Raw genomic sequence first — 24,445 nt, forward strand, 5'->3', positions numbered from 1 at the left:
AGGTTATCTAAAGTCAACATGAAAGAAATAATTCTAAGAGCAGTGAGACAAAGGCATCAAATAACTTAAAAGGAAAATCTTTCCTTCCTTATAAAGGAAAATCTGTCAGACTAATGGCAAACTTCTCACCAATAAAAATCACAAGCCAGAGGGGACTGGAATCCTATCTTCAGTCTTCCTAAACAGAGTAAGGGTCACCAAGAATTTTGTATGGTGCAAAACTTAGTTTCATAAATGAAGGAGAAATAAGTCTTTCCCAGAAAAGCAAACTGGGGAAGAATCTGTCACCACTAGACTGGACCTACAAGAAATGCTCAAAGGAATTATAAATATCAGAATGAAGGTTCTGTATGCACCAGTATAAAAAACATTCAAAGGTATAAAACTCACTGTTTATAAAATAGTAACATGATGGAGAATACAAAACAACTAGGTGGCAATCAACATGATGACTGGAAGAGTATCTAACATATTACTATTAACTCTGAATATAAATGATCTAAATGCCCCACTTAAAAGATTAGTGGAATGAAATTTTAAAAAGTACAGTCTAAATATCTGTTGCCTTGAAGAGACCCACTTAACTTGTAAAGATTCTTATAGACTCAAGGTAAAAAAGGTGGAATAAAGTATTCCACACAAATGGAAACCAAAAGTGAGCAGCCTAGCCATTCTTACACCAGATAAAACAGACTTTAAATCAACAAAAGGAAATAAATAAATGATAAAAAGACAAAGAAGGTCATTATATGATAATAGTTGGTCAACTCAACAAGAAGAGATAACCATCTTAAATAAACATACATCTAACACCAGAACTTCTAGATTTGTAAGACAAATAGTACCAGATCTAAGGACTGGGTGCTGTGGCTCACAGCTGTAATCCCAGTACTTTGGGAGGCTGAGGCAGGCAGATCATGAGGTCAGGTGATCGAGACCATCCTGGCTAACACCGTGAAACCCCATCTCTACTAAAAATACAAAAAATTAGCCAGACGTGCTGGCACAGGCCTGTAATCCCAGCTGCTCAGGAGGCTGAAGCAAGAGAATCACTTGAACCCGGGAGGCAGAGGTTGTAGTGAGCGAGATCACGCCACTGCACTCCAGCCTGGGAGACAAAGCAACACTCCATGTCCAAAAAAAAAAAAAGCTACTGGATCTAAGGAAGAGAAACACAGCAATACAGTCAAATCATTGTGCAGGAATTCAACACAACACTAGCTAGATCACTGAGGCAGAAGAAAGTCAACAAAGAAACACTTGCCATAAACTGGATTCTAGGACAAATGTACCTAACAGACACTTACAGAACATTCTTCACCAAACTGGAGAATATACATTCTTGTTGTAGCACATGGTATATTTTCCAAGATAGACCACACAATAGGCCACAAAACAAGTTCCAATAAATTTTTAAAAATCAAAATCATATCAGGCATCTTCTCAGACTACAGCAGAATAAACCTAACAATCAATTCCAAGAGGGAGTCCCAAAACTATACAAATACATGGAAATTAAATGATCTGCTCCTGAATGATTTTTACGTCAAAGATAAAATCAAGATGAAAACTGAGAAATTTTTTCAAAATGAATGATGACATTGACACAAGTTATCAAAATCTCTGGGACACTGTAAAAACAGTACTAAGAGGAAAGCTTACAGCACTAAATGTCTACGTCTAAAAGGACAAAAAGATCACAAATTGACAACCAACGTCACACCTCAAGGAGCTAGAAAAATAACAAACCAAACCTAAAGGGAGCAGAAAAGAAATAACAAAGATCACAGCAGAACTAAACAAAAATGAAACTAAAAAAAAAAAAAAAAAAAAAATACAAAAATCAATGAAATGAAAAGTTGGTTCTTTGAAAAGATAAAATTGATAAATCACTAGCTAGATTAACCAAGAAAACAGTAGAGACGATTCAAATAAGCTCAATCCAAAACAAAAATGGAGACATTACAACAAATACCACAGAAATATAAAAAAATGATCTCAGATGATCTTTTGTATTTCTGTGATATCAGTTGTAATGTCTCCATTTTCATAAATCTGATGTTCTATGTACATCTCTAAGCACACAAACTAGAAAATCTAGAGGAAATGAATAAATTTCTGGAAGCATAAAACTCCCAAGCTTTAATCAGAAAAAAATAGAAATCCTGAACAAATAACAAGTAATGAGATAAAATCAGTAATTAAAAAAATATTCCAACAAAATGAAGCCCAGGACCAGCTAGATTTATGCCGAATGTTACCAGACAGTAAAAGAAGAAGTGACACCAATCCTACTAAAACTGTTTCAAAAGATTGAGAAGGAGGAAAACCTCCCTAACTCATCCTATGAAGCCAGTATGACCATGATACCAAAGTCAGGAAAGACACCACAAAGAAGAAAACTGTAGACCAGATCTCTGATGAACATAGATGCAAAAATCTTCAACAAAACACTAGCAAACCAAATCCTACAGCACAACAAAAGGAGAATTCATCAGGATCAAGTGACCTTTATTTCAGGGATGGAAGGATGGGTCAACAAATGTAATTCATCACATAAGTCAAATTAATAACAAAAGCTATATGATAATTTCAGTAGATGAAGAAAAAATATTTAATAAAATTTAGCATCACTTTATGATAAAAATCCTCAAGACACTAGGAATAGAAGGCACATACTTCAAAATAATAAAAGCCATATATGATAAACCCACAGTGAACATCATACTGCAGGGGGAAAAGTTGAAAGCATTCCCCCTTAAGAACATTTCCCTTAAGAAGTGGAACCAGACAAGGATGCCCATTTTCACTACTTTTATACTGGAAGTCCTAGACAGAGCAATTATGCAAAAGAAAGAAATAAAAGGCATTCCAATTGGGAAAGAGGAAATCAAACTGTCTGCTTGCCAATGATATGTTACTGTACCTAAAATACCCTAAAGACTCCTCCAAAAGACTACTGGATTTGATAAATGAATTCAGTAATATCACAGGTGACAAAGCCAACCCATGTAAATCAGTAGCACTGATACACACCAATAATGACCAACCTTGACAAATCAAGAATTCCATCCCATTTACAATAGCTTCAAAACAATAAAAGTTTTAAAGTTTAAGGAATACATTTAACCAAGGTGGTGAAAGATCTGTACAAGGAGAACTACAAAACACTGAGAAAACAAATTGTAGATCGCACAAACAAATGGGAAAATATCCCATGCTTCTGGATTAGAAGAATCAATATTGTGATAATGACTGTAGTGCCAAAAGCATTCTACAGATTCAACGCAATTTCTATCAATATACCAATATCATTTTTTTCAGAGTTAGAAAAAGCAATCCCAAATTTCAAACAGAACCACAAAGAGCCCAAGTAGCCAAAGCAATCCTAAGCAAAAAGAATAGAGCTAAAGGCATCACATTACCCAACTTCAAATTATGCTACAATGCTATAGTAGCTCAAATAGCATGGTAATAGTGTAAAAAATAGACACATTGACCAATAGGACCAAATACAGAACCAAGAAATAAAGTCTAATACCTACAACCAACTAATCTTTGACAAAACAGACAAAAACATATACTGGGGAAAGGACACTCTATTCAATAAATGTTCCTGAGAAAGCTGTCTAGCCACATGCACAAGAATAAAACTAGACCCCTATCTCTCGCCATATGAAAAAAATAACAAGATGGATTAAAGAAACTGTAAGACCAAAAACCATAAAAATTCTAGAATGAAACCTACGAAAAACTTTTCTGGACATTGGCATAGGCAAATAATTTATGACTAAGACTCCAAAAGCAAATGAAATAAAAACAAAAATATAAGTTGGACTTAACCTAGCAAGCTTCTGCATAGCAAAGGAAATAATCAAAAGAGTAAACAGACAACCTAAAGAATTGGATAAAATATGTGCAAACTATGCATCCGACAAAGGACTAATACTGAGAATCTACCAGGATCTCAAACAAATCAGCAAGAATAAAATGAATAATCCCATTAAAATGTGGGTAAATGACATGAAGAGAGACATTTTTCAAAAGAAGACATGCAAATGGAAAAAACGTGAAAAAATGCTTAACATTACTAATTACCATGGAAATGAAAATTAAAACTACAATATGATACCACCTTACCCTAGTCAGAATGGTCATTATTTTAAAAGTGAAAAAACAATAGATGTCGATGTGGATGTTGTGAGGAGGGAATGCTTATATACTGTGGTGGGAATGTAAATTAGTACAACGTCTATGGAAAACAGCATGGAAGTTTCTCAAAGAACTAAAAGTAGATCTACCATTCAACCCAGCAATCCCACTATTGGGTTTATCTACTCAAAGAAAAATAAGACATTTTATCAAAAAGACGCCTGCACTCATATGTTTATCCCAGCACAATTCACAATTGCAAACAGGGAATTCTATCTAAGTTCCCATGAAACAATAAGTGGATAGAGAGAATTTGGAATACATATACTATGGAATATTACTCATCCATAAAAAAGAATGAAATCATGTCTTTTGCAGCAACTTGGATGGAACTGGAGGCCATTATCCTAAATGAAGTGACTCACAAACAGAAAACCAAATGCCACATACTTTCAGTAATGAGTGGTAGCTAATAAAAGACGATTTTTCCTCATGCCTGTAATCTCAGCACTTTGGGAGGCCGAGGCGGGTGGATCACGAGGTCAAGAGATCGAGACCATCCTGGTCAACGTGGTGAAACCCCGTCTCTACTAAAAATACAAAAAATTAGCTGGGCATGGTGGCGCGTGCCTGTAATCCCAGCTACTCAGGAGGCTGAGGCAGGAGAATTGCCTGAACCCAGGAGGCAGAGGTTGCAGTGAGCCGAGATCGCGCCATTGCACTCCAGCCTGGGTAACAAGAGCGAAACTCCGTTTCAAAAAAAAAAAAAAAAAAAGACGATTTTTCCACACATTGATGGAGATGATTTTGGGATGAAATTGTTCCACCTCAAACCAACAGGCATTAGATTCTCATAAGGAGCATACAAACTACATCGCTCACATGCGCAGTTCACGACAGAGTTCATGCTTCTGTGGGAAGCTAATGCTGCTTCTGATCTGACAGGAGGCAGAGCTCAGGCAGTAATGCTCACTTACATGCCAGTTACCTCCTGCTGTGTGGCCCAGTCCGGAACAGGCCAGGCACCTACCAGTCCATGGCCTAGGGGTTGGGAATCCCTGGTATAACAGACAGCAGGGAGGGTGGGAAGAGGGTGAGAGATGAAAAATTTGCTCTTGGGTACAATGAACACTATTTGGGTGACAGGCACACTAAAAGTTCAGACTGCACTACTATATAATTCATCCATGTAACCAACAACCACTTGTACTCCTAAAGCTATTGAAATAAATAGAGTAACAACAACAACAAAAAAAGATAATGAAGATTAGCCAAGTCATGCTATGACCATCTGCTCCCGTCTGAGGGTCCAGCTGAAGCACCGTATCCTTTCGCCTTCCCTTCCAAGTATAGGCATAGGAAGCAATTCTGGAATGAGAAGGGTGGGGGACGGTTGAGAGTGGTCTTCAACATCAAGGAAGCGACATGTGAGAAGAAATCATTTCTTTCTGTGCGCCTGGACTTTAGCTCCTGGTACTCTAGCCGTCGTCTTGTGTTTATTTGGAGGTGACGTGGTGGAACAAGGATCTACGAGCCAAAAGACAGAGAGAACCCGGCACCCTGTTGATACTGCAGGCTTCCAGCTTTCTCACTCCTGCAAGAGCTCTGCACTGGGACTTCTTGTTATGTGAAGTGACGGCTTTCCCTGGCTGTGTAAGCCAGTTGAGTCAGGAATTTCTGTGACCTGCTGCCAAAAGTATCTTAACTGACAGACTACTTGAGTCGAGAGTTTCAACAGCTCATCCTCTAAACTCTTTTATTGGAATTTCTAAGTAGCAGAGTGAAGGTTTTAATTTTTTAAAATTTTCCCTTTGAATCTTGTTTCTTCCTTCTCTCATGACCTCATTCACCCCTTTTTCACTCCTCTCATCCTCCTCTGAGATCCTGGCAATCTCTTGCCTAAGCCTCTAAAATATAAGTGTCTCCTAACTGTCCTTCCCTCCCCCTGGGGCCTTTAATGACCTCCTCTCTAATCCATCCTGAGATACTGCTTGCCTAATCCAAAACAATACTTTCACCATGTCACCTCTCTGCCAAGAAATTGAGATGATGACCTACTTTCTGCCATAGAAAGCCTAGAATTTTCAAGGCACTCCAAAAATCCAATCCCACCCTATCTATTCAATATCAGATTCCTTTCTGTGTTCTTCTCCACAGACCCTGTTTTGCTCACATAGTTGACTCCACCCTAACTGCCTCCTTCTTTTCTAGCCCTTTGTCAAATGCTACCCATCCTTCAAGGCTCCAGTTAAATGTTGCCTCCTCCTTTCAGCTTTAGCCTCTCATTGTTGTTATTACCATCAGTAATAATACTTGGTACTGAGATTAAAACTATGCTGTGGCAGTGACTTAAGTACCAAATATCATTACTGATGGAAATGATGGTACAATTTGATTAATCCTCCACTAGGGTAAAAAAGAATTAAGTTTTTTTTTCACTGACACAGCACAAAGTACTGTGACTTAAATTTCATAGTGGACGTAGCTGATTACAGAAATTTTAGTATTTCTGCACTTTTGAGAGTTAGCAATTCATCTGATCTTATTTGAGAAATCTCTTTCAGTGACACTGATATTGTTAATAGTCTTTTGCTGGTTTAATGATGCCGAGTTTTGTCTCCATTAAAAAGCACACATAAACTATGCTAAAGCATTTATATTGCCATGGTAATTCAATTAACATTTCTGGGACACTTACTTCTCTTTTAATTCTGTCTCTCTCTCTTTCTCTCTCTCTCTCTCTCTCTCTCTCTCTCTGTGTGTGTGTGTGTGTGTGTGTCTGTGTCTGTGTCTCTCTCTCACACACACACACAAACACACAACTCAGTCCTTATTGCCAGTCATATAGTAGATGCTAAATAAGTAATTTTGACTGATCCATTTCACCTACTAAATATTTCTTAAATCCTTCATATTTCCATGGTCACCATTCTAGTCCTAGCTGGCCTCTTCTCCCTTTCCTGTATCTGTTTTGCTCCCCTCAATCCTTTATAGAGCAATCAATGTAATATTTCAAAACTATATCCAATCCTCATTAAAACACTTCAACAGCTTCTTAAGGTACTCAGGCTAAAGGCCAAAGTGACTGTAGTGAGTTGAAGGGATGTCAGGGCTGATGGGGGTAGGGGAGAAAGACCTGACCCCCAGATGGCACACAGTGAGCTTTATTTGGAAGACACTTAGGTTGCATGTGAAGGGAAGTCCCTCACAGCAGGAGACCTTGCAGGGCTAACAAAGGGGCCACCACCCAAAAGGACTAGAGGTCAAGGAACTCCAGGGAAGAAGGGCATTATGATCTCGGCAATGTCATCAGCAACAGGGTAGACAGACTCGGGGTCAGAGAGCTGCTAAGGGTCCCTTAGCAGCTTGGAGTCTTTGATCATCCCAGGCTTGTTTTACATATGGCTAGCAGACAGGTACAGTTTTATAGTGTGCACAAGGCAAACATGCTCCAAATGGTTAAAACCCTGCTTCTTTGTGCTATAATTGAAACAACTGGATATGTAAAAAGTTGACTTTAGCACTAATGAGCTTTTGAACTAAAGTCCAGGTCTGCTGCAAAAAAGGAACAACTTAGAGCCAAGATGCCAGGGTTATCTTTGGATTCTTTATATCTAGGTAAGTCATTAACCTGGCCTTTAGGCTCTCTTCTCCGGTCTCTCCCACACCCTTCTCCCCACTCACTGACCATTCGCCCCAGGGACCGGAACTCTCCTGATGTTTGCAGGGTATTCTCACCACACAGGAAATGTGTGCACCTTCCACACTCCCGCTTCGTTACTGAAGGGCACCCACTGCTTCAGATCCCATTATTCTGCCTCAGGAAGCATTTCCGAGACCCTCTGATTTCATCAAATGCTCCTAGAAAATGCTTTCACAGTGCCAGGTGCCCTTAGTGCTATGTGTGTATCTCCTTCGCAACTAATTAATTCTGAATGGTGTCCTTAATTTCTGCCTTCCTGCTGGGATTTAAATTCCCTGGGGCTCTACACCCAGAACCTGGTACAATGACTGACCTATACTAGGTACGCAATAAATACTCATTGCATGAAGAAAAACATGCCTAGAAGAAAGAGAGAATGGGTTATTAAAATATCCAATAACCTGAATAATGTGAAAATGTGAAATCAAATTTCTAATTTTTTGTTACTACTGGCACATTCATTTAAAAAATATTATTCAAGGTTATTAAAAATTCTTAGATATTTTTATCCAGGATTATCAGAATTTTAAAATATTTACCCAAATCTCACCAATATGAAACGCTTTATTACAAATATATGATCCCAGGGAGTCAACAGTACTTTCAAACTGTATCACATAAATCACTGAAAACTGAATAATACTGGAGAAATGTATGAAAATATTTAAAGTCAAATTATGTACCAGCTCAAGAATTTAACATAGAAAGGAATTTATTTAACATAGAAAGGAATTTGTATTCCTTTACAGAAAGGAATACAAGCACCATGTCTAAAAGAATGTTAAGTAGCTGTTTATATTGGCAAGATAACTCTAAATCACCTTACTGGACTTGCTAGAAGTAATTTGAAAGATGTGAATTAAGTGGGGAGGGGGGATGGCTGTTCTTATAAAGTTATTTTTGTGCCTTTCAATATGTTAAAATCAATAGATTAAAATCGTTTTAAAAGCAATTATTTTATTATAACATTTACCCTAAACTCATATTTCTATACAAATCTAGTGATTGAAGTTATGTCATTTTAAGTTAAAACTACTCAGTAATTTTGTGTTTTGTAAGTGTTCATAAATTTCATGCATAATTTTAAAAGAACACTAGTCACTTTCTTAGATAATTTATGGCACAATCTTTATGCCATAATACTTAAAGAACATAATGCTGTACATTTTAAATCAATTTTGACAGTGGCCTACATTTCTACTCACAAGCTATTATTAAGATACAATGCAGTTGAAAGGTATTTTATGTAAAAGAGTATATCAGTCAACTCAAATGAACTCTTGTTCCCAGTGATGACATATTATCCTCTAATTAAATCAGCTGAGATAACTCACAATCTTGCTAAAATTAATTTCCAAATCAAGAGTTTAACAAGTGGCACTTCTAATAGCCCAACTTTTAGATTGCTTTGATACATAGAATTAATGTGATTCTTTTAGAAATCTAGTGACTTGTAGAATCATGTTTTTAAAAAATTGAAGTTCCCCTTACTCATTTGTGCATTATGCTGTTTTTCTAAAAACTTTTAAAGAAATCAGCTAACTAATGAGGGGGCAAAGAAATCAGAAATCTTTGAAGCAGGCAGATAAACAGAAATTAAACAATTTATCTCAAACTAGGATATTTACTGTGGCTTTAAAGAGTAAGAGTTACCAAACACTGTTTTCCATTTATGTTAATGTGATATCTCCATGGAAACGGAAAAAAGAAAGGGTTGTGTAAGTTGTAAATATATTAAATTAGTTGGTTTGCTGGGAGAGCAGACAGAAAGAAAGGAAATAGTTATTGGTCAAAGGTCAGTGAAAATGAGACATTATATATTTTGAAACAAGCCAATAATCTTTTTAAACCATAGATTTTAAAATAAATACTTGATAAATTAACACCAAAGAGATAAAGAGTTCAGTGCTTTCTTAATATCCAGCTATAATTCAACTCTCAAAATACCTGGTACAGAAAAAGTTGCAAAGTAAATACTGAAAAAAGTTAGTTACAATTTTTTTTTTTTCTAATCTGTGGAGATAAACGCTCTTCTTCCCTCTAGCCCCATGAATAACTTTCCATCATGAGCTTTGTTGCACTAACTCAATATTTCAGTAGGCCTCGTATACTGAAAACAATCAACACATGTACTTTAGTTTCTGTGTTTTACATTACTATATCTATGCAAGAGAATGATCAGGAATATGTGTAAATACATGAACCATTTATTGGTGGTAGCATGGCCAATTCCTGAGAATACAAAATCCAAAGTCAAAGAGATTTTGAGAAATTAGAGACGTTGGAAGAAAATAGAAAAGCATTTAGCATGCACAACTGGAAGGGATATATATATATGCATATAGTGATTAATAATACCAGGCTATATATATATATATATATATATATATATATATATATATATATGAAATGAGGAAATAATAGATTTGACATGCATTTAATCAAAATGAATGGTGAATGTTTAATATTGGAAGGCAGTGGGCCAAGTTAGGTCTATAGACCTTGGAGTCAGGGAGCCCAGGTCTGAATTTCAGCCTCATCACTTACTAGTTGAGTCACCCTTAGGTAAGCTAATTAAAGTTCCGTTGCACAGACTTTTCATCTATAAAATGGGGTTAATGTGTAGTATCTACTAAGTTATTGGAAGAATTCAGTAAGGTGATATTATAAAGGTAATAATTTTTAAGAAGGTGATGGGCACATAATAAATGCTATATGAGACTGTTAAATAAAGTCACATTACATAAACAATGAAAACATGATCATGTAGGCCAATAAGTCAATGTTAACTACAAAGTGTTATAATTAATGATCCCAGCAAGGCTCAAGGCATAAAACAGTGGTAGGGTAAGCCTGAAACAACATTCTCTGAATTTCCCAGAGTTTTAAGCAGGTGCTATTTTCGGTGGTAGAGTTCCTTTAGAAGTTTAGAGCCACCAAGATAAGGAGGATTGGAAAATTAGGTAATAATTCTGATGCATGAGGAAAAACTAGAATGTTTCACACTGACCTTTGATCAGAATAACTGTCCTAACAAAGACCCTGATGATTCACTGCTCGATATCTTCCCAGAAGATAGAACAAGAAAAAATAAGCAAGCACATTGTGAAGGCTTTTGGCTAGATATCTGGAAACATTTCTGTACCACAAGAATTGCTAAATATTAGTATGGATTGCTGAAAGGGGATCAAGAGTCTACTCCTATGGAAGTTTTTCAAACAAGGATAAATAAGTCTATCTGATCTCCTTGAGATGCTTTAAAATCAGCACTGAGTGAAGATTGATGGTGCAAACTGCCCCTCGAAGGCCTCCTCCTTCCCAAGCATTCTCTGAAAGTATAACTTTATATATTACCTATCATACTCCCTCATCTGTTGCATTTCTTTCCTATCCTAGAATAGAAAAGGGCAATACTATTTCACAATTTTGAGTTCTAGTGAAACTTTGATAATGTCATGATGAAACATAATGTCCTCATTACTTCTCAAGTTATTTCACTAAGCAAGCTACCTGCAAATATCTTTCAATTAGAAACAGTTGTCATGAAGCTGAAGTCTGAAGAGCAATTCTTTTAAATTTATGTGCCCTGGCAGACTGAAGACACATGAAATTCCTCAAGCAAATCATTAGATGGCCAATCAAGGCAAAGGATAAAAAAGAATTAGATAAGATAACCTTTTACACTAGATAATTAAATGTAAGCATTATCAAGAACTAGGGAGGAGAGACAAAGTGTGTTCATCTAAGAACAGGGTACATTTCCTAAGTGATCATTAAAACAGCAATAGGCAGCATTAAGTAGAGTCGACTTTGAAAAAACAAGTATGTTCTTAAAAAACACAATTATCTTTCAATTCATTATTTTCCTATTAAATGTGCATCTGACCCTGTAGTGACCTGCAGCTTGATTATGTCTACCAGCATCAAAGGACGCCAGGTTTACTGCAAAGTTAACAGTGTGCCCTTAGTCATGGAAAGCAGGTAAGTTAAAAAAAAAAAAAAGTGCACACATTTAACAAATTCATAGCTAATAAGCAAACACTATAATTGCAAAAAGGTGGTGAGGATACAAAAAAACAAAAACCAAAACCAAAACCTCTGTAAATATCCACCGAAGAATTTACAAGAACCCCTGGGAATGTTCTCCGCAAATATTCATGGTGGCTACAGAAATTATTTTACACTGAAAATCTTCACTTTGATATTAAAGAGATGTGCCTGATGGTGAGGATTGAACTTTCCTCTCCTCAGAGTATTATCCGCTAAATACCGAAGCAATTTAAAAATACCTATTTTCTTCTTTGAGATATCTTATCTGAAATCATGTTAGTAAATATCTGTGTGCTTAAAAGATACCATTTGTAAAAGACCAGATTAAAGGAGAAAAGTTCCTAGAAGAAGTGATCCATACTACAAACCTTCTAAAAAGTTGAATTCCCTGAGATTTGGGGAGGGGAAAAAAGCGAAGCTGATCCTTATCAATTAATTAAAAAGAATGAAATAACAGTAGACAAAGGAGAAGGAGAGTTAAGAAACTTAAGGAGCTGTGGGGACAGCCGGTCTCTATTCATTGATTAACAAATTAAGGAGTTCTGGAAAAGAAGGAAGAAGTAACAAGGATAGAAAAGTAGTGTTATAATTCACCACAAATTCTTCCTTAGACTCACCAGAGGGAATGCCTGGCTCTGAACTGAAAAAGCTCCTTCTACAGAATGCGCGTGGTAATTTGTGCCTCTTCCCCCCTCCTTTAGCAATGCTCAAATTTATTTAAATGTGTTCGTTTCGGTGTAAGTAAAAACCCTCACTTCTACAGCTTGAAAATCACAAGAAAATAGCAATTCCACAACGTATCGAAACTGTGATGTTCTAAGATATCTGCAAAATGCTTTTCATCCATCCACCAGTTATTTGGCAAAAAGCAGAGAGAGGCTGATGGAAATTCAGCGTTTTGACTTGACGATCTGAGGTCACTAAGGACTTGAGCTGCCCGGTTTGAGCAGCCCGCGCCCTCTTAGCATCTCCTGGCCTCCCTCGGCCTCTCTCACTTCTGTTCTTTGGCAGCCAAAGGATTATCTCTCCCCGACACGTTTCATTCACGGAGCCCCAGAGAAGCTGGGATTCGGTTGGAACTAAGAGCCGGAAAAACAAGCACCCAGACTGCCGCGCCAAGTTATCGGAGACCAAGTGCTACACACGCTGGCGCCGGGAGAGAGGGTGGGCGCTCGCAAGCTTTAGGTGGAGCAGTGCCAGGGGCCGGGCAGGAGGGGGACACAGGGCCCCCGGACCCCGGACCCGAATCCCCAGCGGAGCCACCCGCTCAAGTTGGCTGCCCGCTGGCAAACGAGGCCGGCTCCGGACCGGGTGGCGGGGTGTCCCCGAGCCCTGAGTGGCCAACAGCAACTGGGGAACCTCAACGGGAAAGCCCGCCCCGCGTCTGAAACAGGCAGCCCGTGAAGTCCCCAAACCAGCCTAGAAACGCCGGCGTCCAGAGGCCAGTCCCCGGCGAGGGTCCTTCCCAGCCTTGCCCGGCCCGGGCGCCGTGCGCTCTGCCTCCCGGGAGGACAGGGAGAGGAGCGAGAGGGGCTGGGGGAGCTCTCCGCGTCTCTCCACCGCCCCTGCCGGCGCGAGGGCGGGAGTGGAGAAGGCGCCACTCAGACTGTGGCGCTGGGCAAACCGCGGTCGCAGTTCTTCCAAGTTTGCCCGAACCCGAGCGCGGAGTGAGCGCCCGGCTCGACTCTGTCCGCGCCTCGCGGCCACCCAGCAATAACCCGGTCTCCGTGGTCGGCCGGGCCTGAGCCATCCACGAAGGGGCAGAAGGGCGCGAGGGCAGAGGGAGGCGGGAGCGAGGGTGCTCCCGCGTGTGCACACAATGAGGCGGCGGAGACGCTCACCTTCCCCCCGCCGGAGAAGCCGCAGGAGCATCATCCGCCCTGCGCGAAGACGCGGAGTCCCGTAGAGCCGTGGCAGAAAGTGAGCACCAACTCAGCAACAGGGGGAAGGAAGGGGGCGCCCGGCGGCCAGGGGGACGCGCGGCAGCCGAGGGCTGCAGCCTGCCCCGGCCGCGCGCCCGCGCTTACCTGCAATCTCCTGGAAGGGGATGTCCGCCAGGCTGAATCCCTTGGCACCGTAGGCTTGGCGGACCTCGGCGCAGCTCCGAGCCTTCACATCCGCCCCGGCCGGGAGGGACAGCAGCAGCCCGGAGAGGGGAAAAATCACAGCCCCGATCCAAGAAGGCATGGTGCAACATGCAAATCCAGCTCGGTCAACCCCTCGGCCCGTGCGTTCTTCACCTTGCCCCTCAAGCCGAAAGCCCGCCAGAGGCAGCGGCGCGCTCCTCGCCGCTGCCCAGCGTCACCCCCTTCCGCCAGCCGAGGGGACGAGCAGCGCAGCCCTCTGGACTGCGCTCAGCAAACTTTTATAAGCCAGATGGAGGATGGCAAGCCAACAAGGGCTGGCTGGGAAGGCAGCTGCCTTGCTCCTCTAGCCCCCAGAGCGAAACGGTGCAATCAAAACGAGGAAGAGAAGGAAAAGAAGTGTTTAAAAAACCACCATGGGGGTTCAGAGCTGCAATCCGAGTTCCGAGCCGCAGAATCCTGGAGCGCTGCGGGCTCGGCTCGCCGGAGTGTGCGGCGGAGGTGGGAACGCGCGCCGGCTCTCCCGAGAGGGAGATGGACAAGCGAGAGCGGGTGTGTGTGCGCGTGTGTCCCCGTTGGAGTGAGCGCGAGGTTCTTGGGGATGTGTGTGCGTGGAGGTATGTGCTGGGGATATACGGGATCTAGGGGGAAACCTCAGCTTCACACAGGCTGTGGGAGCCTGTGAGAGTCCTCCTGAAATAGGAAGAGAGAAATCCTGGAGACAGACACTGGAGGCTAGAGGGAAGGAGAAAGGAGGGGGGAGAAAGAAACGTGCTACACATTGCACAGCCGAAATTCACAGGCCGAGTCACAGGCAAAACCTGGACTGGATCTCTTCCTAGTCGGTAGAAAGGGGGAAAGGAAAAAGAAACGTTCCTATTTTCTTATTCACTTCACATCCTTTATAGTGATCTGAAGTGAAATAAATAAGCAATCTAGAAAGACAAGGTAATTTAAAGTCATTAACATGCTATTAAGCTGTATTTTTTATGGAGGTAAAGGAGGACGCAGTTTCAATTGTTGCTCTTGATATATGTTCCTGATCTGCTGAAACACAAAGCCAGAGTGGAAATAGTCATATACAGGAGTTCCTGGGTGACAGAGAACGATCATGGCTCTAACCAGTCGTCTAATTTCTGTTTGGCTTTGTTTTTGTTGGTTTGTTTGTTTTGTTTTGTTTTCTAAAGGCACACATTGGAGACCAAGAGTTCTTTATTTTTAAATGTTTGGTTCTAGACTCAACAATTTCACTTTTTTAAATTTCAAATACTCCATAGCCTTAGATCAGAAATCATTATGCTTAGGTTTCCAATGTGTGGAGGAGCAGGAAAGCTAACAACCAGAACACAGAAGCAACAAGAAAAGGAGAGAACAGGGGCCAGAGGGGCATAAAGGGAGGATGGGGAAGGGAGATGATACCTTGCCTCTCGCCAGATGCCCTCACATAGTAGACTTAACATTTTCTTCCGAGTTAACATGAGTCACAAGTGAAGAATCAATCCAATTTCTTCTTTCTGTCTCCATTTACACTGATGTTCTGTGAACAGGATAAAAGGGAAAATTCAGGTTTGCCTAATTGACTTTGTTATGCTAATGAACTCACTGAAGTCAGCTGGCAGAAGTGTATGCTGAAACCCAGAACTCCTGGAACTAATAAGATAGTTTAATGAAAACTAAGACCAGATGATAATAATAATAGTGTTTATTCACTTACATGGCTATATGTTTTGTAGGTCAGCACGTTATTCAGAAACTTAATACAAGATAATGCCCAGTTTTGTGGAGCTCACCTACGAAGCTACACATAAAGATGTTTTCCTGATGATGGTATGAATGACCAGAATGACTCAGAAGTTTAAATCATTCAATTTGTCATTATCATCATCACAAACATTGGGTACATTGTCTTCCTCTCCTTAATAAATTCCTCCTCTCCTAACCCACCAAAAAGATTCTCAAGATTCAACCTCATTTAACCTTTGCAAACGCTTTAAAAATGAAGTCGACTTATTTACAGAGTGGCTTTGTCTTCTTCAAACCCATAGGTCAAAACAAAACAAAACCAAAAAAAAAAAAAGAAAACTCCATAGCTAAATATTTCTGACAATGCAACACACTTAACTTTTTTCTCTTAAAATTTTAGCATAATTTTTTTTGTTTTCACAATATTTATGTTAACTGGCAGACCTTAAATCACTGAGCTTATTTTTCCTCAAGTTGGAAACATATTTCAAGATAAAATATATTCTGGTATGTTTGTGGACAAATGGTGAGGTTGGTAGGATCAGGAATTGTAGTCAAGTCATTACTTCTGTGATATTTGACAACATGACTTCCTTCAAACTTCTCTATCATAGGCATTATGCACTCCAGAGGAAGGAGGCAAAAACACATACCCCTGGGACTCATTGTAATTTACCCTGACTTACTATAACAGATAATTCAATTTTTTTTTTTTTGAGACAGAGTCTCACTCTGTCGCCAGACGCCAGGCTGGAGTACAGTGGCACAATCTCGGCTCACTGCAACCTCCACCTCCTGGGTTCAAGCAATTCTCCTGCCTCAGCCTCCCGAGTAGCGGGGACTACAGGTGCACGCCACCACGCCCAGCTAATTTTTGTATTTTTAGTAGAGACAGGGTTTCACTATGTTGGCCAGGATGGTCTCGATCTCTTGAACTCATGATCCGCCCGCCTCGGCCTCCCAAAGTGCTGGAATTACAGGCTTGAGCCACGGCGCCTGGCCAATTCAATTTTTTAAAATGGAGATATAGGAAGAATGGGTAAAACCATAGTATAGGTGGTTTTAAATTATTTGAAGATCGACTACTTATTAGGTATTGAATGAGCACTCAGTATAACTATATAGCACTAGACCATTGTACACAGTCCCTATACTTACAAAATGATTCTTAGGTTTTGTGGCAAAGATACTACATGAAGAAAATGACTAACTTAAGCATAAATAGATTAGTTTAATTCCATCAGGAGGGCCAAATAGTTTAGGGTAGGTTTGTGAACTCAAGTCAAACCAAAGAATTAGATAACTTGCTTTACTGGTGACCTTAGCCCTGTCTGGTCCATTTGTTGGGTAATGTCACACTGTTTGCAGTGGTGTAAGAGACAAACTCAAACATTCCAGTTAATGCTAAGTAAGCCACAGTAGGAGCCTAGACAAGGTGCTGGAATGAGCATGGAATGTTATGGAAGTTCATAGAAGAGGACTGGCCAGACAGGAGAGAGGTCCTTTCAAAGAGTAGGCATCTGTTTTAGATAAAATGGTCAGCTAACGGCTAGAACCCTAGCTATAGTATTTATATTGTGTATAATAGGGAAAAGGAACATGGATGATGTCATACAAGAGAAAGCAAACAAAAAGCAAGAGAAAGGAAAGCAGGAGGCACATATAGAACTCTGCCACCATGGTAAAAGCATAAGGTAATTGATACCTAGAATAGGAGGATGGAAAATGGAAAGATGTACATAGAAACTGAGGAAAGGATTAGCATCACTTGGTGCTTGGTTCAATACACAAGAAGAATTACTCAATATTTAAGACTGTGTCTCTGCTGGGCGTGGTGGCTCACACCTGTAATCCTTGCACTTTGGGAGGCTGAGTAGGGTGAATTGCCTGAGCTCAGGAGTTAGAGATGAGACTGGCCAACACAGCAAAATCCCTTCTCTATTAAAAATACAAAGAAAATTTGCTGGAATGATGCATATGCCTGTAGTTTTAGCTACTCGGGAGGTTGAGGCAGGAGAATCATTTGAACTCTGGAGGCTGAGGTTGCAATAAGCCAAATCGAGCCACTGCACTCCAGCCTGGGAGAGAGAGGAAGACACTGTCTCAAAAAAAAAAAAAAGGATCTCATTAGGAAAATATGGCATGCTTATTAAGACAATACAACTCCTGTTTATACAGTACTTCCACTTTCCAGCTGATTTTCACGATAACTTTTTTTGGGCATCACATGAATGAAACCTCACAGAATTTGAGTTGTAGAGAAAAAAAGACAGTCTTGAGAAGCAGCCACAGGTGACAGACAATCGTGCAGCCCCTGTCAATAACAGATTCCACAGCCGTCGCCCTTTCATTTTTGCTACTCTAAGACTGATTATGTCAGGGAGCAATTGTACTCACCACCAAGGGATGAATCACAATTAGTCCTTTTCCCTATTCCATTAAATGGTGTAGGGGTAGGTGTAAGACCCATTTCTAGCCAATGTGATTTATGGAGATTTCCCAACAAAAAAATGTTTTTCCTGATTAAAAGAGCAAAGGGTCATTTTGCCTCAGCCTCTTGCCTTCTTAGAACTACATAGCTGTCTTTTGACTGAGACACAAGACATTGTTAAAAGACAGACAACGGGGCTGGGCGCGGTGGCTCACGCCTGTAATCCCAGCACTTTGGGAGGCCGAGGCGGGTGGATCACGAGGTCAAGAGATCGAGACCATCCTGGTCAACACGGTGAAACCCCCGTCTCTACTAAAAATACAAAAATTAGCTGGGCACAGTGGCGCGTGCCTGTAATCCCAGTTACTCAGGAGGCTGAGGCAGGAGAATTGCCTGAACCCAGGAGGCGGAGGTTACGGTGAGCCGAGATCGCGCCATTGCACTCCAGCCTGGGTAAAAAGAGCGAAACTCCATCTCAAAAAAAAAAAAAAAAGAAAAAGACAGACAACGACAGAACAGAGGGATGGAAAGAACCTAGATCCGAGTTCCTATTTGAGTCACCAAACCAGCCTTAGGACTTCCAACCTCTGGACTTCTTGTTAGATAATCAATAAATATCTTGTTTACGCCATTGTTAGTTGGTTGTTCTACCGTTTTCAAGTGAAAGCAACTTAGCCTATACACAAAACTCAAGGAATAATAAAAGAAATTGAAGGCAAGAGACAGGGAATAGTTTCAAAGGCAAGAAGAGAACTAAAACATTAGGTAGCATTGTAGAACCCAGGTGAGGAGACTTTCAAACAAAGCAAATTGCAGTGGATAAGAAAGAGCTGGAGATAATGGTACTTGGACAATGATAAGGAAGCTTACTGGAAATTTTGAGAAACATTTTAGTAAACTGGGTGGATGCCAAACCACATGGAATCATGTGTGAAGTGGGTGGAAGGAATATGGAAATATCAGGTAAAACTGATTACAATGTGGTAACTGTATGTGAAAGGGGCAGAGAGGTAGTCTGGAATGCTTTCCAGAAGCTTCTAAGACTTCAGGGAAGAATGAGTAGACATGAAAAGGAAATGAAATCCAATATGATCCAACTGGGTTGGTTGATTTTAAATGTTTCTTCTCTTATCTGCATTTTTCATTTTTTTTTTACAATAAAGATGAGTCCTTGGTTATGAGAGAAAAAATATTGTTTTGACTTGTATATGTCACACTTTAAAAATAAATACAAATTATAGCATTTGGTTCATGTTTTACAAAGTGAAAAGGCCTTACCTTATGTAAGTAAAACAATTGGCTGTTAATATTTTTCTGATAACAACTCTGAGGTATGAAATGTGTTAATTTTTTTTAAAACCCTTGAGTTTAAAAATAGCAGAGACGTAACAGAATTTATCATCCTTTTGCTCAGTTATAGTAAGTCATGAATGAAAAACTGGGTGAATTTTAGTTTTTTCTTAGTATTTTTTAGATCAAAGTAGGACAAATAACTTCAAATAAAATCTTATGAAAACAGGAGAATGGACTTCAAGTGTCTATTCCACATCTCAGCTTGGCACAAATCAAAATCGCTTAGTTAACCTGCCTCTTGAAAAACAGGGCCTGTAATGAAAAAGCTGTCAGAAATTTAACAACAGTAGCTCTGCCAGGTGCCTGGATAATGGGAAAGTTGCTGAGTTACAGAGAAAGAAAAGGTAAACTTGGGTAAGTAATGACCAGAAATGGTGAAAATCTTTCATTTCCATTTTATGGTTTATATCCAATGAAATCCTAATAGTTCATTTAACATTTATTGAACCTTAAACGTATACCTAGTGCTAATATAAAGTAATTAAAATTATATCTTTAGGGCAGCTGAGAACAAATGGGGTTGCTAATGATCTCTTGGGTGAAAACCAAACATCATGGGGCAGCAGATGCTTCTTGTCTTGCAATATTCTTCTAAGACTCTGAAGCCAGAACTGTTTGGCTTCAAAGAAGGGAATCATGTGATCTACTTAATCAGATTTTCTCCTAAAAGTTATGACAGGGTTTATCCAAGAGAATTGAAATGACTCTAATTATTTAGTTATGTTTAGTCTTCAAATATGTCAGAAATTTAGACAATAAAAATATAATCTTTTTCAGGCTGGGTGCAGTGGCTCACACCTATAATCCTAGCACTTAAGGCCAGGAGTTTGAGACCAGCCTGGGCAACTAAACAAAGTCCTATCACAGATACACAAAATACACAAAAAATAGCCAGATGTGGTGGGGTGTACCTGTAATCCCAGCTACTTGGGAAGCTGAGGTGGGAGGATCATTGGAGCCTGGGAGGTCAAGGCTGCAGTGAGTGGTGATTGTGCCAATGCATTGCAGCCTGGGTGACAGAGTGAGACACTGTCTCAAAAAATAAAACTAAATAAAAAACTTTTTAATTTTTCATATATGTTAATGACCCAGGAGTCTGCTTTTCATTGATTCTAAGTGATTTTCATGCCTAGAACTGCATCTTAGGTATTAAATGTATTTAAATATTGAGTAACCAAATATTTACTTTCAAAAATTGCTGTTCAGACTATGCCTTGGAACAATCTTGACAAATGTACTACTGGCTAAGCATCATTTCATAATATCATTTGGAAAGTTTATTGTATAGGAGGAAGAGTTTCATTTTGACTTGAAGCCTCACAATATTAATAGATGCGTTCAACAATGTCATTATTTGAAGCTCACACATTTTCGAAGTGTTTCCAAATCAGATATGTAAATGTAAGAGTGAGAAAGGTGAAAAGCCTATCACGAATGAATAAACTTGCATTTTTATAGTTAATAAAAGATAATTTAACTTTTTTTGTCTTGTTCTAAATTCAGATATTAATGCTATTAGAGATGATTCTGTAGCTAAGCAGTAAATTTGACATACCTGGATTATTAAAACCATGCTTCTTGGCAGTCATTATTCTGGTTCTCTGGCTTTTGAAGGATGAATGAAGCTTTGCATAGTTTTCAGGTCATCTGGCGTTCCTTAAGGCAAGTGGGTAGCAACACAGGCTTATTCCGTAGGGAATAGCTCTTCATGTGATGCTAACTTTCATCAATGGAACATTTACTCTTTATTAAAATGACTTCACAGATTTAAAGGCCCTGAGTTAATTATCTGTCATTAACTATTTCTACATTAAATAAGCAGTATGACAACATAGTTTTTGGAAAGCACTGATAATGAACCCGTAAAATATTGCTGTTATTTCCTAATACCTGCAGACCTCTGCTCTTGTAACTGTTTTCCATGCAACATCAGCTTAAAAGCTGCTTGGGAGGAGCAGTAAGGTATAATTTTTTGATTAAGTTTTTAAAATTTTTAATATAAACTAATGTAAGAATATGAAAACAAAAAACTAGTTAGATAAACAATTTAAAAAAATGTTTGACTTGTTTGATTAGAATTAAACTGAAGAAATTTTAAAATACTAATATGAATAAACCATGCTATCTATGATCATATGTTGATATATTACTTTTAATAATTGAAACCAATCTGAATATTCTCACATTAAATAGCATACTCAAAGCTTTTAATTTGGGAAGTTTTCTAATAACTTCAAAATACAATAATTAAATTCATTAAGTATTATTGTAAATTACCATAGGTACTAGCAAAAAAAAAATAGAGGGAAAATTTTTCATGGATTATCTGCTTAATCTAGTGGTATATGGAAGTCAATAAAATTGATTTGTTTTCTTGTTACACCATAACACAGTATCATTTCAGTTAGCTTTTCTCTATTCATTGGCTGTAGTCATGTACATCCTAGTTAGAAACCATAAAAATGACTATTGTTTGGTCATAAGAAAGACAGGGTAGGAGAGGGCTGGACACAGTGGCTTATGCCTGTAATCCCAGTACTTTGGGAAGCCTAGGTGGGTGGATTATGAGGTCAGGAGTTCATGACCAGCCTGGCCAACATGGTGAAACCCTGTCTCTATTAAAAATACAAAAATTAGCTGGGCGTGGTGACGTGCGCCTATAATCCCAGCTACTCAGGAGGCTGAGGCAGGAGAATTGCTTGAACCCAGGAGGCAGAGGTTGCAGTGAGCTGAGATCACACCACTGCACTCGAGCCTGGGCAACAGAGTGAGACTCAGTCTCAAAGAAAAAAAAAAAAAAAGAAAGAAAAAAAAGAAAAACCTGAAAGAAAGACACGGCAGGAGAAAACGGCCAGGTTGGTATTAATATGCCATTCTACAAAGAAAAATTCAAAAATCTTAATGGGGCCAGGTCAACAATATCAGTCCAGTAACATACCAGTAACCACGCTGATTTCTAAAAATGTCTGATTCTTTCATAATGAATATTATCAGTTAGGCCAATTACAAGAAAATTTTCAATTCTTATTTATGTAGCTTTTCAAACTCCAACCATTCGCCTTCATAATTGGAGTGAATATATATGCACATCAGAAGGACAAAGATAATTTGTTTCTTCAACTTAGTCATCAGTATGAATAAGTACAAGAACTATTCAATAAAATGTGCTTTCTACTAAGTCAGGAAAACAACTTTTCCGCATGGCCAGACAAACCTGTAGCATATTTTTTGTCAGTGCCAACATTTTCAATTAAAGTTTTTATGCATAAGTGATTTTGTTTTAGTTTTGATTCCTTGAAATGATCACAAATTTATTTCCAACTTTTACATTGAGCAAAGTTTCCTAACCATTGTGTGACTACATTAAGCCCAACTGTGTCACATTCTGGGTTTACAGCCTGCATAACAAATATCTACTATTAATAATTTTTAAATTTGTGGATAGGAAAATAGCACTGATCTTGATCTCTATTGTTTACTGGTAAGTCAAAATCTAAAGCTTGTTTTGCTGAACTTACATAAAACATGTAAGGCCAACATCCTATGTTCTTTATCAGTTGCAGAAAATTCTATTGTATTTAGCTTCATATAACACATCGTTGGTTTTTACTTGAAGAATATGGTCTAGTTGTCTTCACAGCCTGAATTCACTTCCAGGCAATCATTTCTAAAACTTGCTTCTATATTAACTTGGCACATTTTATTACATTTCAGGGGAAATAATTAAATGTTTGCGAGCGAGCAAATCTGGTGTATATTTTTTAAGTTACTTGAAGCAAAAAAAAAAAAAAAAGACTGAGCTAGCCAGTTGGAAGTTCCATCTACTAATGATCTGTTCCCAGGGAGGTGTCTGAAGCAAGCAAGCATAGAAACAGGCGGCGATGTGACTTTGGATTTCTCCTGATGTTCATTTGCAATCATAGCCAATCAATGTTGAGGACATTGCTAAGTAATTCAGTGCTGTTTGCTTTTAATTGGTAAACTGTCTTCCAAAAAAAACATCTTTGGGCTTCACAACACCCTAGTCATAGAGCCATTAGAGAATGAATGTCTTTACTGTACAGGAGGGCCTCTATGAATAATGAATAGGGCTCTATTTTTCCTGGGAAACAAACATGTACCGGCATGTTTGTGGTAATGAACAGTATTGTGAGTGTGCATAGCATAGAAGGACACTAAATCTGCTCTGACTTCTACCTTAATTTAAGTAGATAACTGATTTTAAAACCCCATGGAGGGTTAAATCACCTTATTTTAAACTTGTAACATGCTGCCTGGCTTATATGTTGCTTTTTAAAATAATGATTTAATACAAAAATTGAAGAGATGAAGGATCATGTTACAGTCTCTAAGGGGCAAGATAGGCTTACACAAATTTGAGAGGAAAAGAAAAGAACATTTGAACCCAGTATTTAAGAAACCAGAATTTCATTTTTACTTCATACTTGAAAACATAGTGATCATGATTCTCTTGGGCACACATAAAAAATAATTTGTACAGTGCAAATTACAACCAAATTTAGATATTTGCCCAAGAAATATTTCAAAAAAAAATAACTAATGAGAAGTAAGATCTAAGATTTTAAAATGATAATAGCCTTGCAAAGTGTTTAAAACTATTTGGCTTTTCCTTTAGAAAGATCATGAAAGGACTTAATGTATTTTGTAAATGATGTTCATAATGATTTTACTTACAAAGGATATAATTTGCTAGTCTATCTTCCTAATGAATGAGAGCTTAATGAATCACACTTACTTCACCATTCAACAAAAATATGGGGCACCACAACATTGAATTGAAATATTCATTAGAAGAAGTCTTTGGACTTTGGCAAGGAGATTTCTAGGTTTTTTTTTTTTTCTATTTTTGCGGGCAAAACATGTTCTTCAAGTTGACTTAAAGGATTATTTAACCATCATGCAAAACTA

General features: G+C 38.9%; 1 protein-coding gene across 2 annotated transcripts in view; it reads right to left on the reverse strand.

Moving 5' to 3' along the window:
- GPC6 (glypican 6) overlaps positions 1-15,513 on the reverse strand; it is a 1,165,513-nt gene extending 1,150,000 nt beyond the window's left edge. The window contains exon 1 of one of the 2 annotated variants that reach the window (XM_064362238.1): positions 15,409-15,513. Coding sequence is in view for 1 of the 2 variants with exons in the window: in XM_064362237.1 (XP_064218307.1) it covers positions 13,933-14,092 (160 nt within the window). In the remaining variant the exon portion in view is untranslated. Of the gene's footprint in view, positions 1-13,932; positions 14,745-15,408 lie in introns of those variants that run through there. The other variant, XM_064362237.1, reaches the window with a different exon arrangement.
- Positions 15,514-24,445: the final 8,932 nt, after the last annotated feature.

The sequence above is a fragment of the Aotus nancymaae genome, unplaced genomic scaffold (genome assembly GCF_030222135.1).
Source record: "Aotus nancymaae isolate 86718 unplaced genomic scaffold, 86718_ANA_hifiasm-v0.15.2.pri h1tg000048l, whole genome shotgun sequence".
Classification (NCBI taxonomy): Eukaryota; Metazoa; Chordata; class Mammalia; order Primates; family Aotidae; genus Aotus; species Aotus nancymaae.